At 47.1% G+C, this 14,058-nt stretch overlaps 1 protein-coding gene across 9 annotated transcripts in view; it reads left to right on the forward strand.

Annotated features, from left to right (window-relative positions):
- Positions 1 to 14,058, forward strand: part of STON2 (stonin 2) — a 110,584-nt gene that overhangs the window by 17,531 nt on the left and 78,995 nt on the right. For 3 of the 9 annotated variants that reach the window (XR_005598006.1, XR_005598005.1, XM_039537071.1), the window contains exons 1-4: positions 3,564 to 4,176; positions 5,064 to 5,156; positions 5,551 to 5,762; positions 6,502 to 6,771. Coding sequence is in view for 7 of the 9 variants with exons in the window: in XM_039537071.1 (XP_039393005.1) it covers positions 5,071 to 5,156; positions 5,551 to 5,762; positions 6,502 to 6,771 (568 nt within the window). In the remaining 2 variants the exon portion in view is untranslated. Of the gene's footprint in view, positions 1 to 3,563; positions 4,177 to 4,910; positions 4,939 to 5,063; positions 5,157 to 5,550; positions 5,763 to 6,501; positions 6,772 to 14,058 lie in introns of those variants that run through there. The other 6 variants (XM_039537072.1, XM_039537073.1, XM_039537075.1 and 3 more) reach the window with 6 other exon arrangements.

A 14,058-nucleotide genomic window follows, 5' to 3' on the forward strand; every position in this document is an offset into this window, starting at 1 on the left:
TTCCGATTTCTGTTTCACTCCCCATTGCATCACTTTTGTCTTGCCCAGTTGATGCAGCTGGCGGGGTGGGGGCAGGGGGATTGTATTTAATTTTAGTATAAATTTCCAGTGTGGAGATTGTTTAATAATCAGGAGGAGGTGATGTGCTCAGCTGGTTGTTGGCTTCTGCTTCAGGCCAAGGAGGGAGGAGCTCAGGCTCACTTGGAGAATTGTCTGAGGGAACTATCGCTTTACAGTTTACACAATTACACTAGAACTGTTTCATCTGCAAAGGTTTATTAGGGGGACACAGTGAAGATAAAAATTATGTTTTTTTCCTGGAGTCATCACTGGTGTTACTAACATTTTGGATTATTACTGCAAAAAGAAGGTCAGAATCCAATTCCCTTTTTACTATTACTGCAGTTTGTTTACTTTTTTGCACTTCACTCATCTTGGGACAGCAAAACTTACCTAGTCAGTTTACCTCTCAGTTTCTAGTTAGTTTCACTTTCTGGTTCTCCTACACTAGCTCAAAGCCCTTACTTTAGGGCAGAGATCGGCAACCTTTCAGAAGTGGTGTGCCGAATCTTCATTTATTCACTCTAATTTAAGGTTTCGTATGCCAGTAATACATTTTAACATTTTTAGAAGGTCTCTTTCTATAAGTCTATAATATATAACTAAACTACTGTTATATGTAAAATAAATAAGGCTTTTAAAATGTTTAAGAAGCTTCATTTAAAATTAAATTAAATTGCAGAGCCCCCCTGGACTGGTGGCCAGGACCTGGGCAGTGTGAGTGCCACTGAAAATCAGCTCGCGTGCCGCCTTCAGCACCTGTGCCATAGGTTGCCTACCCCTGCTTTAGGGTCTCTAGCAATGCAGGGTAATAATGATTTTTTGTGTATTTTAATACCATTCTACAGATTGTAGGTATTCTGCAGCACAGGTCCCCTTATAAGACAATACATTTACAATTATTTTGTTTTAAAATGTAACAAAAACCTTTCAATTATTGTTTGAAAAACAAAGCCTAAGTTTGAATCCTAAACGACCTGACTGCGTCTCTCTCTTTTAAGTACACAGTTCAGATGAAATCAAAGACTTATCTGACTTGATGCTGCATGTGATACAATAGGTTCTGTCTCCACAACCCCAGAGTCCATTGACATGGGTCTAAGTGGGAAAGCAAAGACTTCTAAATGGTAACTATCAGCAGAGCTCAGCTGTCTCTATTGAGTACAGGTTAGATATCATGCGGATTCATGCCTGGAATGGCTTTTTCCTCTCATCACTAATTAAATGGTTAATGATCTAAAAATGTAAAGTGTCTCATAAGTACTAGGGCATATTATTATTGGTTTTTTTATTTGTGTCACAATGGTGTCTAGAAGTCCCAAACAAGATCAGACCGTCATTGTGCTAGGCACAGTAAATATACATATTGGGGAAACTGAGGTAGGGGGTATGTTAATTGACTTCCCCGAGGTTGCACATGAAATCTTTGGCAGAGCTGGGAATAACCATTAAACTTTATGCGTTCTCTTAACTGTCTCTGTTTGATATTGCAACTGCTTTGTGTGTCACATAAATGATAACAGAGAGGCGCTTAAAGAAGAAACTAAGGAACTCCTAGATCAATGTTAACTCATGGTCAAAGCAGTGCACTGGGAGCCAGTACTGAGGACTGTCTGTGTCACTGTGTAACCTCTGTTTTTGTCCTGCTCCCACCCCTGTAAAACCTGAACACATTCTGATGACCAAGTATTACATTAAATTTGGAAGGTTTTTTTTCAAGAACGCCACAAGAGGCTCATTCAATAGCAGAACCCCCTGAAGCATTTCCACTAATTCCCTAACTATATGTAGGGAATTGCCTAGGAAACTAGTTTTGCAAAAAGGTGTGTCTCCATCTCCTATTACTAGGGCTGTATGAAATAGCTGCCTTGCTTTAATCAGAGTCCACTGTGGGACAGCTAGGATCCATTTGCTCCTCTACCACTCCTGGACACACACAGTCCTTTTCCAGAGAAATATCTGTAGAAGAGCTCTGGAGTGGGGGAGTAAAGTGCGAAAACTCCCTTGAACAATGTCTCCATCATTTCAGGGGTAGGAGTGTTTGCCCTCTTGAGAAATGGGTGATGATTCTTCCCCCAAACCAAATGGATTCCCAACATACATGCACAGGCTCTGTCCTGGGACCCACAGCACCTCCCTGCTAGCTCAATGCATGGCTCCATTGGAACCATACTACTTAGGGTCTCCTCTACACATGGCTGTTCTTTTTACAGGAGGCTTCTCCATGTGGAAGGATGGTGGTAAAGGTAATGCTGTGTTGTCTTTTCCAAGTAATCAGCACACACATAATCACCCTCCCATACCCCATAGTTTAAAGCTATGGGTGTTGATCAAAGGAAGCAAGTGTTTTGTTCAGCAGGCTGTATTGTCTGGAGCAGCCTTTAAATTTCTGGAAGAGTCTAAAATTCTGTCTTTGCATCTCTTTCTCCCCACCACAGACAGACACTCACACGTCCCCCAGATCACCTCCAAACCAGAGATTGAATTGACTGTAGCATCTGGGGGCTGATTTTCAAATAGTTAAATCTTATTTTTCCCAGAGAAGTCAATGGCATTAGTTAGAATAACAAAGCAGCAGTCTCTGCATCATTTACTAAACAAACTAGGAACTGTGCAGAAAGTCCCAATAGCAGCAGAGCCCTATAACTGGAACATGTGCCAGTGATGCATTTCAAGGCCTCTCAGTACACTGTAAAGATTCCCTCCCAGAAATTTCTAGTTTCTTGCCATCTGTTTTAAGATGCAATAGCTGCTCTATAGCTTTCCAAATGCAGAGCCCCTGACTCAACAATTCAGGGGACCACTCTGCTTTGTCTCTCTTTCTTAGGAATTTCTCGTGACCACCACCACTGCAGACCTTGAGTACAGATCATCTTCTGGTTCCAGATTTGAGAATCATTTGAGGGGCTCTGTGGCAGTGCAGCAATGGGGAACTTCAGAAAAAACTTAGGAAGAAAAAGTCAGGCCTCCAGCATAGCATTTTAAAACTGCAACCTTCTTCAGTTCTCCTTTGGGGGGTGGGGTGGGGTCGGGGTGGACAGCAGGGAGGGACTGCTGAGAAAATCCATGGTAAACTGATCTTCCTGCCTCCTTCCAGAGGTCTTCCATGGACGCTTGAAAAATGTGTTCTTGTGGGCTCCGAGTGTGTTAAGAGCCAGATAAATTGTTTTGTTTGCTCATTTCCTGTCATTTCAGGGTTCCTTGAGGACTTTCTCACTGAGAATAGGGAGAGGTCAGTGTTCTGTTATTTAGAAAGACTCCAATTACAGATATTTAAACGAGCCAAAAGTGAACAGCTTAACAGGTCAGATGGGGAAAGCAAAATATCAGTCATCCTCTCCCTCTCTCTCTCCGAGGGAAACCAGAGCCCCTGTGACCCTAAACATCTGATTTCCTCCCCACACACCCCCCACCAGTTTACCCTCTTTGTTTAGTGCTGTCCGTGGTTGTCTCATAAGAGAGCCCATTGTGAGGTTGGTGGGAAGAGGGGGCAAGAGGTGTCTGCCCTCACTACGGGAATGCAGAGACCCTGCCACTGGTGGGGTGGGAAGGGGAGAATAGATCTGAGCTCAGTTGCAGCTGTTTCCATGTCAGGAGAGAGGGAGCTGGATAAGGAAAGAGAGGGTGTGGATGTTCAGCTGAAAGGCCTTGCTTACATAAGAGCGAACTGAAAGGCTCTGGATGTAGAAGTATAGTTACAAATGAAGACTTGGTGTAGGGAGCCTTACTCCTTTTGTGGGAAGCCTTGTATTTTGTGTTGGACTTTTGTTATAGAGGCCTGTTTTCAGTCTACAGCAGGTAGGCAATAAGCTTGGGCCTGTCAACTCCCACCGTGACCAGGGACTGGGCTGACCATTCTGTGACTGAGAGGTTGATCTTCGGAGTTTTCAGCTCTTCCATACAGGCCTTATTTGCTGCTCTTGTAGAACTGAACTGGATAAAAATGGAATTAGCGTATTATTATTATTGTTATTTATGTGTATTATTGTAGCATGTAGAAACCTACCGTGCTTCACACTATACAAACCCAGAACAAAAGTTAGATCTAGCATGCTGGTTCTCAACCTTGTTGGGCTCAGGACCCATTTGTAAACCTTGATAACCTGTCGTGACCCAGTAAGTAGCTATAGGGCAAAAAACATCTGTCTTACTAGATATTTCTTACCCATAATATAGACACATTAATGTAATAAGCACTAAATAAGTGCACCCTGCAGACCATCTTGGCAGCTCCTGTCCTCCAGGGCTTGCTGGGCTCAGCTCCCTCCTCCAGGCGTGGGGGCTCAGCACCAGTCAGATTTGGCCCTGCCACTCCTCTGTCATGATGATGGGTGGACCAGCTAGGCCAAATTTGAGTGAGTGGCCTTCCACAGACTTTGTGTGTGACCTTGGGCAAGTCACCTCGCCTCTCTGTGCCTAAGTTCCCCATCTGTAAAATGGGCATAGTACCCTACCTAACAGGGAAATTGTGAGGACAATTGCATTAAAGATTGTGAGGTGCTCAGATACTTTGGTGATGGAGGCCATATAAATACCCAAGATAGACGGAATTTAAAAAAAACCATTGAAAATTCATTGTTACTGAGTTCTGTCTCTTCTCAAACATGAGGAATGCTATGTGACCTCTTTCTGTGGTACTAGAGCTGTAGGATATATAAGATATGGATACATTGCTAATATTATAGCAGAATTGAAAAACATATACAGGAAGTACAATGAATAATGGCTGCCTTTGTTTCAGTGCAATATGTTGGAGATGGGGAATGTTTAGATCTGTGGCTTGGGCCCATAGTATTTTGTCGTAGAAATTCTTAATAATATTTCTTCCATTTTCCTCCCACCCCCATCAGCTGCACTATTTTGCATGGCACAGTGAGGGTAAATTATATTATCTTGAGCAGGCAAAAAAATATAGTCTATCTTATTTGACTTTCAGCAAGAGTTATCCATATTCAATCAGTTCAGAAGCCCAGCTAAATTCATGCTTATTCATATTTCCACAGGGCTTAGATGCCACAGGAACAAGAGCTTCATAAAAACCGAAGACAGGCAGGGAGTGAATTCACACACCTCTGGAAAACAGAGATAATGCACAGGTGTGATGTGACACTTCAAGCCCTATGGAAGAAAATGCTATCCAAGTTGAGGGCTCCATTCCACTTGCTGCATGGGGCTGTTTTAAGATGAAAACCTTTTAGAAAATAAAATCACACACAGTGCTCTTTAGAGACCCCAGGCTGCTTTTTTTTTTAAGTGTAGGGGTTTGTCTCAATGCCTTTGGCCAAACTTATTCCTCCTCCACATACAGAAAAGGTAGTGTTCTGACCCTCAGAGGTGACTGCATTTTGGTGGAACTGTGTATGTAGTTTGTGAAATGTGTTAGTAGCCTTTATTATTAAAATGCTGGGGATAATTTTTTCAGTTAATTTCTTTAGGTTTTTTTGTTTAACTTTGAGAGACCTAATTACACCCTTTCTTGACTCTTAATAGAATTTCTAACGTGAAAGGAAAAAGCCAAGAAGCGCCAAGGAGGTGCTGCTCTCCATTGATTGGCATTGACCGTTCTGGGCCTTTCCCACAAGCACTGGGTGAAGATGAGCAGCCTGTCCCAAGCATGACGTCATTGGCAAATGTCATTGTTTCCCACCAGTCGGAGTGGGTCTCCTTCAATGATGAGCTGCTCGTGCCGGTTACTTCGCAGGGTAAGTTCCCTCAGATTCCTTTAGAGCCCTTTAAGACTTTTTAAAATTAATCTGGCCCATCTACTGACACAGATTTGGTCTCATGAAACCTGCCATCCCACCACTGGGTCAGTGGGGAATTCAGCTGCAGCATGCCGACCACGTTTTAAGTAGCCATACAGCTGGACTGGAGTCGGCTGTCTCTGGGCCACTTCCTACCTTCTTCTTAGGGTGTACCTACGTCCAGGGGTGTCCTCCATCTCCTCTGGGTAGGTATCCAGCGGCAGCCCACACCACTCCTCAGGGTCCAGGTTAGTTGGCAGCAGCAACAGCTCTGGCCAGTCTTCAGCACAGTATGGGTTCCTCAGGCTCTAACTCTGGGAGCAGGCAGGAGGAGTCTGTCTCCTCCAGCTGCTTTCTCCCAACTGAGCTACAGGATTCAGCCTTTATACTTCCTGTCCCGTCCCTTGACTTCTGGTAGGTGGGGCAAGCCCGCTCTGGCTCTGCTCACCCAGGTTTAGCAGTTGGCTCCTCCCCCACTAGCTCAGTGGGAGGCCACTCCACCTCATCACAGAAGTGTTTAAAAAATGTGTTAGCTAACTTGTTGTTAAATCATGGTTGACCCGAGCAGGGAATCTAAAGGCAACCACAACCAGCCAACATCATCTCCCTTTCCAGCCACTCATCCCGTCCCATCCCCTGTAAGATTTCATACTCCAGTGCAGAACTGGCACTGACATTTCTGTATGTTTTGTCTCAGCTTTAGGTGGGACTGAAGAGCCTCTGGAAAAGTGTTTTTCCTCCTCCGACACCTCCTCAGAAGACAACCATAATGTGGATGGAGAGTTTCAGGACCTCTCACACACTGAGCTGAGTGATGACGTGGACAAGCCCGGGGTGGACTCTGCATCAATATCTCTGCTTGGGAACCATGTGTGTCCCAAACCTGATCTATCTTCATCCATCAGTAACTGGGTTCAATTTGAAGATGTGCCATGGACCAGCACTTTACCAGCTCACATACAGACAGGTAGGGGAGCTTCATGCAAAGGTCTGTTACAATAATACAGCAGGCGGCAGAAAGGGTCTGCACAAATAGCAGATTTTCTTTTTACCCTTCTCTCGGCTGTCTTTAGCTGAAACTGGGCAAGTCATAGCTGAGATTAAACCAGAGGTGGGCAAACTACGGCCCGCGGGCCACATCTGTCCTGCCCGGCCTTTGAGCTCCCAGCTGGGGAGGCTAGCCCCCGGCCCCTTCCCTGCTGCCCCTCCTCCGGGCAGCACGGCGGCCAGACATGCTGCTCTGATTGGCATGGTAAGGGGGCCGGGGGGTTGGATAAGGGGCAGGGAGTCCTGTGGGATGGGGAGCAGGGGGCGGTTCGATGGGGCGGAGGTTCTGGAGGGGGCGGTCAGGGGATGGGGAATGGCGGGGAGGTTGGTTGGATAGGCGTGGGAGTCCCGAGGGGGCTGTCAGGGGGTGGGGGTGTGGATAGGGGTCAAGGCAGTCAGGGGACAAGGAGCAGGGGGGGTTGGATAGGGGGTTGGGTCCTGGGGGGCAGTTAGGGGTGGCAGGTCCCAGGAGGGGGCAGTTAGGGGACAAGGAGCTGAGGGGTTGGATGGGTCAGAGGTTCTGAGGGGGGCAGTCAGGGGGTGAGAAGTGGGAGGGGTCGGATGGGGGCGGGGGCCAGGCACATCCTTCCCTACCCAGCCCTCCATACAGTTTGCCCACCCTTGGTTTAAACACAGTGGATACTAGCACAGTTTAAAACAGGGACTATAACTCATCTGTGCCCCTCCCCTCTGTAGCAACTACATTCTCTGTATGATAACACCTCTAAGAGAGAAACAGGTCATTCAAGACATGATATGTCAAGTCTGAGCTAAGGTTAGCCAGTGGGTTTATCAACAGCAGCATAGAAGATGAAGGAGGAAATGAGTGAAGGGTGAAAGGGTAAATTAAGTTTCCATGAGCCATGTAATCCTTGGCTTCTCTGTTGAGACTTCTAACAATGTGGTTGGGGTAGGGGTGGGGTCAGGGAAGGGAAGGGAAGGGGGTTTTAGTGATAAGGATGCCTGTCCACTGGAAGATGGAATCAGACTGTACCAACTCATGTACAGTAGGCCACCAATCAGGTTTTAAATTTTGGGCTACATTCATACTGGATGTCCACCCTTTTCTTCATGATGAGGCTGCTGCTTTTGTTGTTTTCCCTGATGCATCATCCCAATCGCTGAATTGCTTCTTCCAATTGTTCCTTTCCTATTCAGTGTCGGGGGAAAGGGCAGCTCATGTAGGTCACTACACTCTGTTATAGACCAGTTAGCTGTCTGGAATCTGATGAGAAGGGGCCATAAATGGCCACTTGTTCTAATGCTGGTTCAGAAAAATCAAGAGCTTGTCCATCCCGATACTGCTCCAAGATCCAAGACTTGGGGTGTGACATTTTCTCTCATCACCTGCCTCAAACTGCTCTGCTGAGCCAATTAGACTGGAGAGTTCAGTCCTATGGAGTGGGGGGAGGCAGCAGAGAACAAGTCCATAAATGGAGCATATGTGGCACAGAGAGTTTGGTGAATAGTGGATGGAGCTTTCCTATCTTTCAAGAAGGGGTGGATAACCCTGTGGCATGCCCCCAAGTCAGGGCTGTGAGAGTAGGGGAGATGAGCCCTCTGGAGAATTAAGACAAGTTTCCACCATAGAACTCTGTCAGCATTATTCAGCTTGTACTTCACACCACATGACACTGGGGCATGAGCAGCAAACACGCTATCATTTCAAACTGTCCCATCACTCAGTGACTCCATGTGGTTCAAGCTTGGCAGCACCGTGTCACCCATGTGCTCTCCACTCCACCTGACTCTACTGCTTCCCTTCTGTAAGGTGCCTTTTCCCCACCTCTTCTGCAAGGGGAAGTCTCCAAAGTTACTCTGGAAGCCAGCATCACACTTGGCAGAGGAGTAATAAACAGCTTTGTCCGGCACTGAGATGCCATTCCCGCAGATACCATATTCTGTCTTCCCCCTTCCCAAGGTGGGAAGAGACACATCTGCTGCTTTCTGCCGTTCCCTGGATCTGAGCACATTCTGCTCCTTTCCCCCCCCCCTCCCCAGTTTGCAGGCAGGACTGACTGGCAAAGGTGCCTGCTTTTGGGCAACTGAGCTTTAATGTGATTTTAGTCTCTTGTTTTAGAGGTGACTTCCCTGTTGCACCTGCTTCTAGATCCCTGCCCAGATCTGGCTGAGTGGAGTTGGGGTCCATGTGGGAATCTGGCTGCTCCTGTTGCCGTGTGCATAAAGAGAGATCTGCGAAGGATATCTCTGCCACACAGCATGGGCCTGTGTCCATAGTTCAGTAGTTCATACCACGGCATGCGGTGTTTCTGCACAACTCCACTATTCTCTCCACATCAAGTACTCATGTGCCAAGTGTTGAATCAGTGTAGTATGAAAGGCAGAGAAAGGCTTGGCTGTGTTGGCATTGGCTTTCCTGGGGGAGAGGGAACTGCTGGGCATGACTGTTATGGCATGCTTTTAGAACTGGTTTTAAAGAGGGCTTGGCCTCCTCAGCAATGGAGATATGATCCTAAGTCAATTCTAATCTAGAAGCTCTGGGCATGGAGCAGATTTCAGTTGTGTTTGCAGTCCAGCAGCATGGAAAGTAGAAGTAAGGTACCGGTATATGCCAGTTCTTGGCAGAACTCTAAGACAAGTTAGTTTCCATCAGTGCTCACTGCTATCTTCCTAGTGCTGCACTTAATGTCTGAGGAAGCACCAAAGTAGAAGAAACAAAGCATGACTCTGAGATAATAGGTGTTTCGTTTTTGTCATAAGTTCTCATTGATTTCTTTTAAAGTCTGCATCTAAAGACTCTACACCAGCTAAGGATCTAGCTTAATTCATCATAGCTCCACTGACTTCTAGCCTTCTGAATATATAAAATCTTCACATCAAATGACACAGTCCTCTGAAGGGGGAGGAGCTATACACGGTATAAAGTTGTGTGGCCGTTCTAGCCCATGTGGCCTATTTCTCCCTGCCCCACTTTCCAAGTATAGACTAACAGAAGTATTGGAGCATGCATCTGATGAAGTGGGTATTCACCCACGAAAGCTTATGCTCCAATATTTCTGTTAGTCTCTAAGGTGCCACAGGATTCTTTGTCGCTTTTTAAAGATCCAGACTAACACGGCTACCCCTCTGATACTTTCCAGGTATGTATTTTTGGTAGCGGCGCCTCCTGTCTGCTTCTCTTTAAATAATCAAAAGAGGAAGGAAGAGACTTACTCAGTCAAGTAGGGCTTGGCTACACGGCATGGTATAGCCATTTGAGGGGTGTGAAATGTAGAGCAGTCTAATGTGCTTCACTCTAACTGCCTATGTAGACCTTGCTGGTGCAAACTAGAAGATACCTAGTTCATGTTAACATAGTCCTGTTTCAAACAAGATTGTCGGGCTCAACGGGTGGTGATCAATGTCTCGATGTCTAGTTGGCAGCCAGTATCAAGCGGAGTGCCCCAGGGGTCGGTCCAGGAGCCAGTTTTGTTCAACATCTTTATCAATGATCTGGAGGATGGGATGAATTGCACCTTCAGCAAGTTCACAGAAGACACTAAGCTGGGGGGAGTGGTAGATATGCTGGAGTGTAGGGATAGGGTCCAGAGTGACCTAGACAAATTGGAGGAATGGGCCAAAAGAAATCTGATGAGCTTCAACAAGGACAAGTACAGAGTCCTGCACTTAGGAAGGAAGAATCCCATGCATTGCTACAGGCTGGGGACTGACTGGCTAAGCAGCAGTTCTGCAGAAAAGGCCCTGGAGATTACAGTGGACAAGAAGCTAGATATGAGTCAGCAGTGTGCCCTCGTTGCCAAGAAGGCTAGTGGCATATTGGGCTGTATTAGTAGGAGCATTGCCAGCAGATCAAGGGAAGTGATTATTCCCTTCTATTCCACACTGGAGAGACCACACCTGGAGTATTGCGTCCAGTTTTGGTCACCCCACTGCAGAAGAGATGTGCACAAATTGGAGAGAGTTCAGCGGAGGGCAACAAAAATGATTAGGGAGCTGGGGCACATGACTTATGAGGAGAGGCTGAGGGAACTGGGGTTATTTAGTCTGCAGAAGAGAAGAGTGAGGTGGGATTTGATAGCAGCCTTCAACTATCTGAAGGGGGTTCCAAAGAGGATGAAGCTAGGCTGTTCTCAGAGGTGACAGACGACAGAACAAGAAGCAATGGTCTCAAGTTGCTGTGAGGGAAGTCTAGATTGGATATTAGGAAACACTGTTTCACTAGGAGGGTGGTAAAGCACTGGAATGGGTTACCTAGGGAGGTGGTGGAATCTCCATCCTTAGAGATTTTTAAGGCCTGGCTTGACAAAGCCCTGGCTGGGATGATTCAGTTGATGTTGGTCCTGCTTTGAGCAGGGGATTGGACTAGATGACGTCTTGAGGTCTCTTTCAACCCTAATATTCTATGATTCTAATGCAAACTAGGTACCTTTTAATACGCGCTAGCAGGGTCTCCATGGGCAGTCAAAATGCAGCAGGTTAGAGCGTTCTACACATCACACCCCTCTAGAGTGCTTTGCCATGCCGTACGGACAAACCCTTATCCTCCCCTTGGTTACAGGGTTCACAAAATCCTCCTTGATGTACAGCGTATAATCACCTCACTTCTAGGTTGCATTTCTAAGTCATGAAGGGAGCTCATGCCCTCTCTCTAACAAAAGCTCCAGCCCTGAGGCTTTCTACTACTCCAACCTGACACTGTCCCTGCTTTGCGTTCCATGTTCCCCCAGCTCTGTCCATCTTTGTGCTCACCCCTAGACTTCCTTTCTGGACTCTCTATTCTGGGTGCCCTAAGCTAGGAGAAGCAGTGAAGCTCCTGGTCTGTCCCTGAAGGTCTTTTACAGCACTGTCCCTTTTCCTAGTGTACACTGCAGGCAAGCCTACAGCTCCCATCAAGGCTGGGAATTCTGAGAGGTGAAGCTCTACTGTTCTGAGCTGAAGCTGGTAACTAACTGGATTGGGCCTGTGGCCTGCTTTACAGGGCCAGCACAACCTGTTAGAGGCACACAAGCTATCTGGCTTTTTACAAGAAAAGGTAGTTAGAAGGGAAAAGAGAACCTGCTACTCTTAGTTCTCTCCATCTCTTCGGATGCTTCCATTTGTTGGGCTGCAATGAGTGCTCTGGTAAAGAGAAAAGGGCTTTGAAATGTTGCTGGGCCCTGGTGTTTCCCATCTTCTCCATGCGGTCCAGTGCTGCATTGGCAAAATGGCAGAGAATGCAGATGGGCAACTAAGTATATTAAAAACATTTTGAGCAACTGGCAAGATCTCAACCTTTCTCCTCTTCAGGGCACCTGTCCTTCAGCAGGGCACCTGTGCACAGCCTCGGATCCCTGCTCAGCTAATTGCTGCTCCTGGAGTCTGCTTTTAATCTTGGTTGGACAGGAGACTGCACCTTTTCCTCCAGCATACGGACCTAGCCTAAGTGAGCTGTGCTTTTGTCACCTCCATGCTGAATTGTTGCAATGTATCCTAACTTGCTTTGACTATGATGGCCATTCAGAAACTGCAGTTGGTCCATCAGTCCACAGCCCACCTCCAAAGGGGAGCTAACCAAAGGGAGCACATTGCCCTTCTGCTTCTATTCATCATCCACTTCAAGGCAGTGGTTCCGCTCTTTAGAACCTTTAAACATGGGCTACACCCAGTCCCCACTTCTATGTCCTACCATAGGCAGCAGGGACACTGCAGGAGGCAGTCTCTGAAGTGCAGCTCTTGGGATGGGGATGGGGGAGAGGGTAGGACATTTCTTGGGAGATAACCTGGTGGGCTACCTTTTAACTCCAGTCATGCCACTGGGGGCTTATGTGCAAGTCACATCTTTTTATATAGATTCAGCCCCAATAAAAGAGTGATAGGCTGGCCGGTGACTTTCCAGGGTGACTACCATCCAGTGATGCCTTAGTTGGAATGGCAATTACAGGCAGAATGGAAAGGCAAGATCCTAATGGAGGTAGAGTTTGCTGTAACTCTTAGCTGTGTATATGGTGCCTTCAGTAGATTCTACGGTGATGGCCTTATTAGAGTTTCCTGTAATTAGCGGCCCAGATAAGAACAATAGTGAGTGGCTGGTTACAGCTTGGGAGAGTATCAGAAACTTCCCTGACTTAAGTAAAATATAAGTAGCAGACTGGTGTGAGAAGACTGTTTGAAATCTCTTTCCTGTGTAACCAGCTGCGTGGAGCAGTGTTATGCAGGCTCAGCACCCTGACCAGGGTTTTTTTTCGGTTCTGTGGCACTGTTACAAAATATTCCATCTTTTTTTTTTCCCCTGCACTTGAGCGGCTGCATGGCTGATTGGCTGAGAATGTGTTTTGAGAACTGCTTGCAAAATGGCATTTTAAGAACTTTTGGAGCGAGGGCAGCATAGGCCACAGGAAAGGGAAATGCTATATCAGTCACACATTTTTGCAGTGCTACAATATTATTTTTTATTTTGTTTAGCTCTGACAATGTGCTTGGCCCTGTTCAGTCCACCCAGAGAGAGAGTCCCTGTTAGGGTGACCAGACGTCCCAATTTTATCGGGACTGTCCCGATATTTACTTGTTTTGTCCCACGTCCCGACCGATGTTCGGTCAGGACGCGAATTGTCCCGATGTTTTGTCCTCCAGCGCACAGGCAGAGGGGGCTCGTGCCCCCCCGCCCCAACTCCACCCCGGCCCTGCCCCGACTCCGCCCCCCTCTCCCCCAATGGATCCCTCCTCAAATCCCTGCCCTGGCCCCGCCCCTCACTGCCCTATTGGATCCCTCCCCAAATCCCCACCCTGGCATTCCTCCTCCTCACCCCTCCCTCCCAGGCTTGTGCTAATCAGCTGTATGGTGGCGCAAGCGCTGGAGGGAGGGGGGAGAAGCAGGGGAGGTGGAGCCAGAGCGAAGGCGAGCTGGTGCGGAGGAGTGGGGTATGGAGCTGCCAGTGGGTGCTCAGCCACCACCAATTTTTCCTATGCTCCCGCGGCTCTTGGGGTTTTGTGTGTGTGTGTTGGGGGAGGGGGAGGTTGCTTTTCTTTTTTCCTCCACCGCCGCATCTTGGGTGTTTTGGGGGTTTTTTGTTTTTTGTTTTTGTTGCTCCGCTGGCACATGCGCCCTCCCTCCCCCCCACGTCCCGATATTTCACGTCTCTCATCTGGTCACCCTGTCCTGAGGTGCTTGCAGTCTAAAAGACTGGCACTTGAAGAATAGTATTAAATTCACATTTTATGACTGTCCTGGAAGAAGATTTGTAAAAAGGATTCAAAATAAATTATGGTG

This window comes from Mauremys reevesii, linkage group 4 (assembly GCF_016161935.1).
Source record: "Mauremys reevesii isolate NIE-2019 linkage group 4, ASM1616193v1, whole genome shotgun sequence".
Classification (NCBI taxonomy): domain Eukaryota; kingdom Metazoa; phylum Chordata; order Testudines; family Geoemydidae; genus Mauremys; species Mauremys reevesii.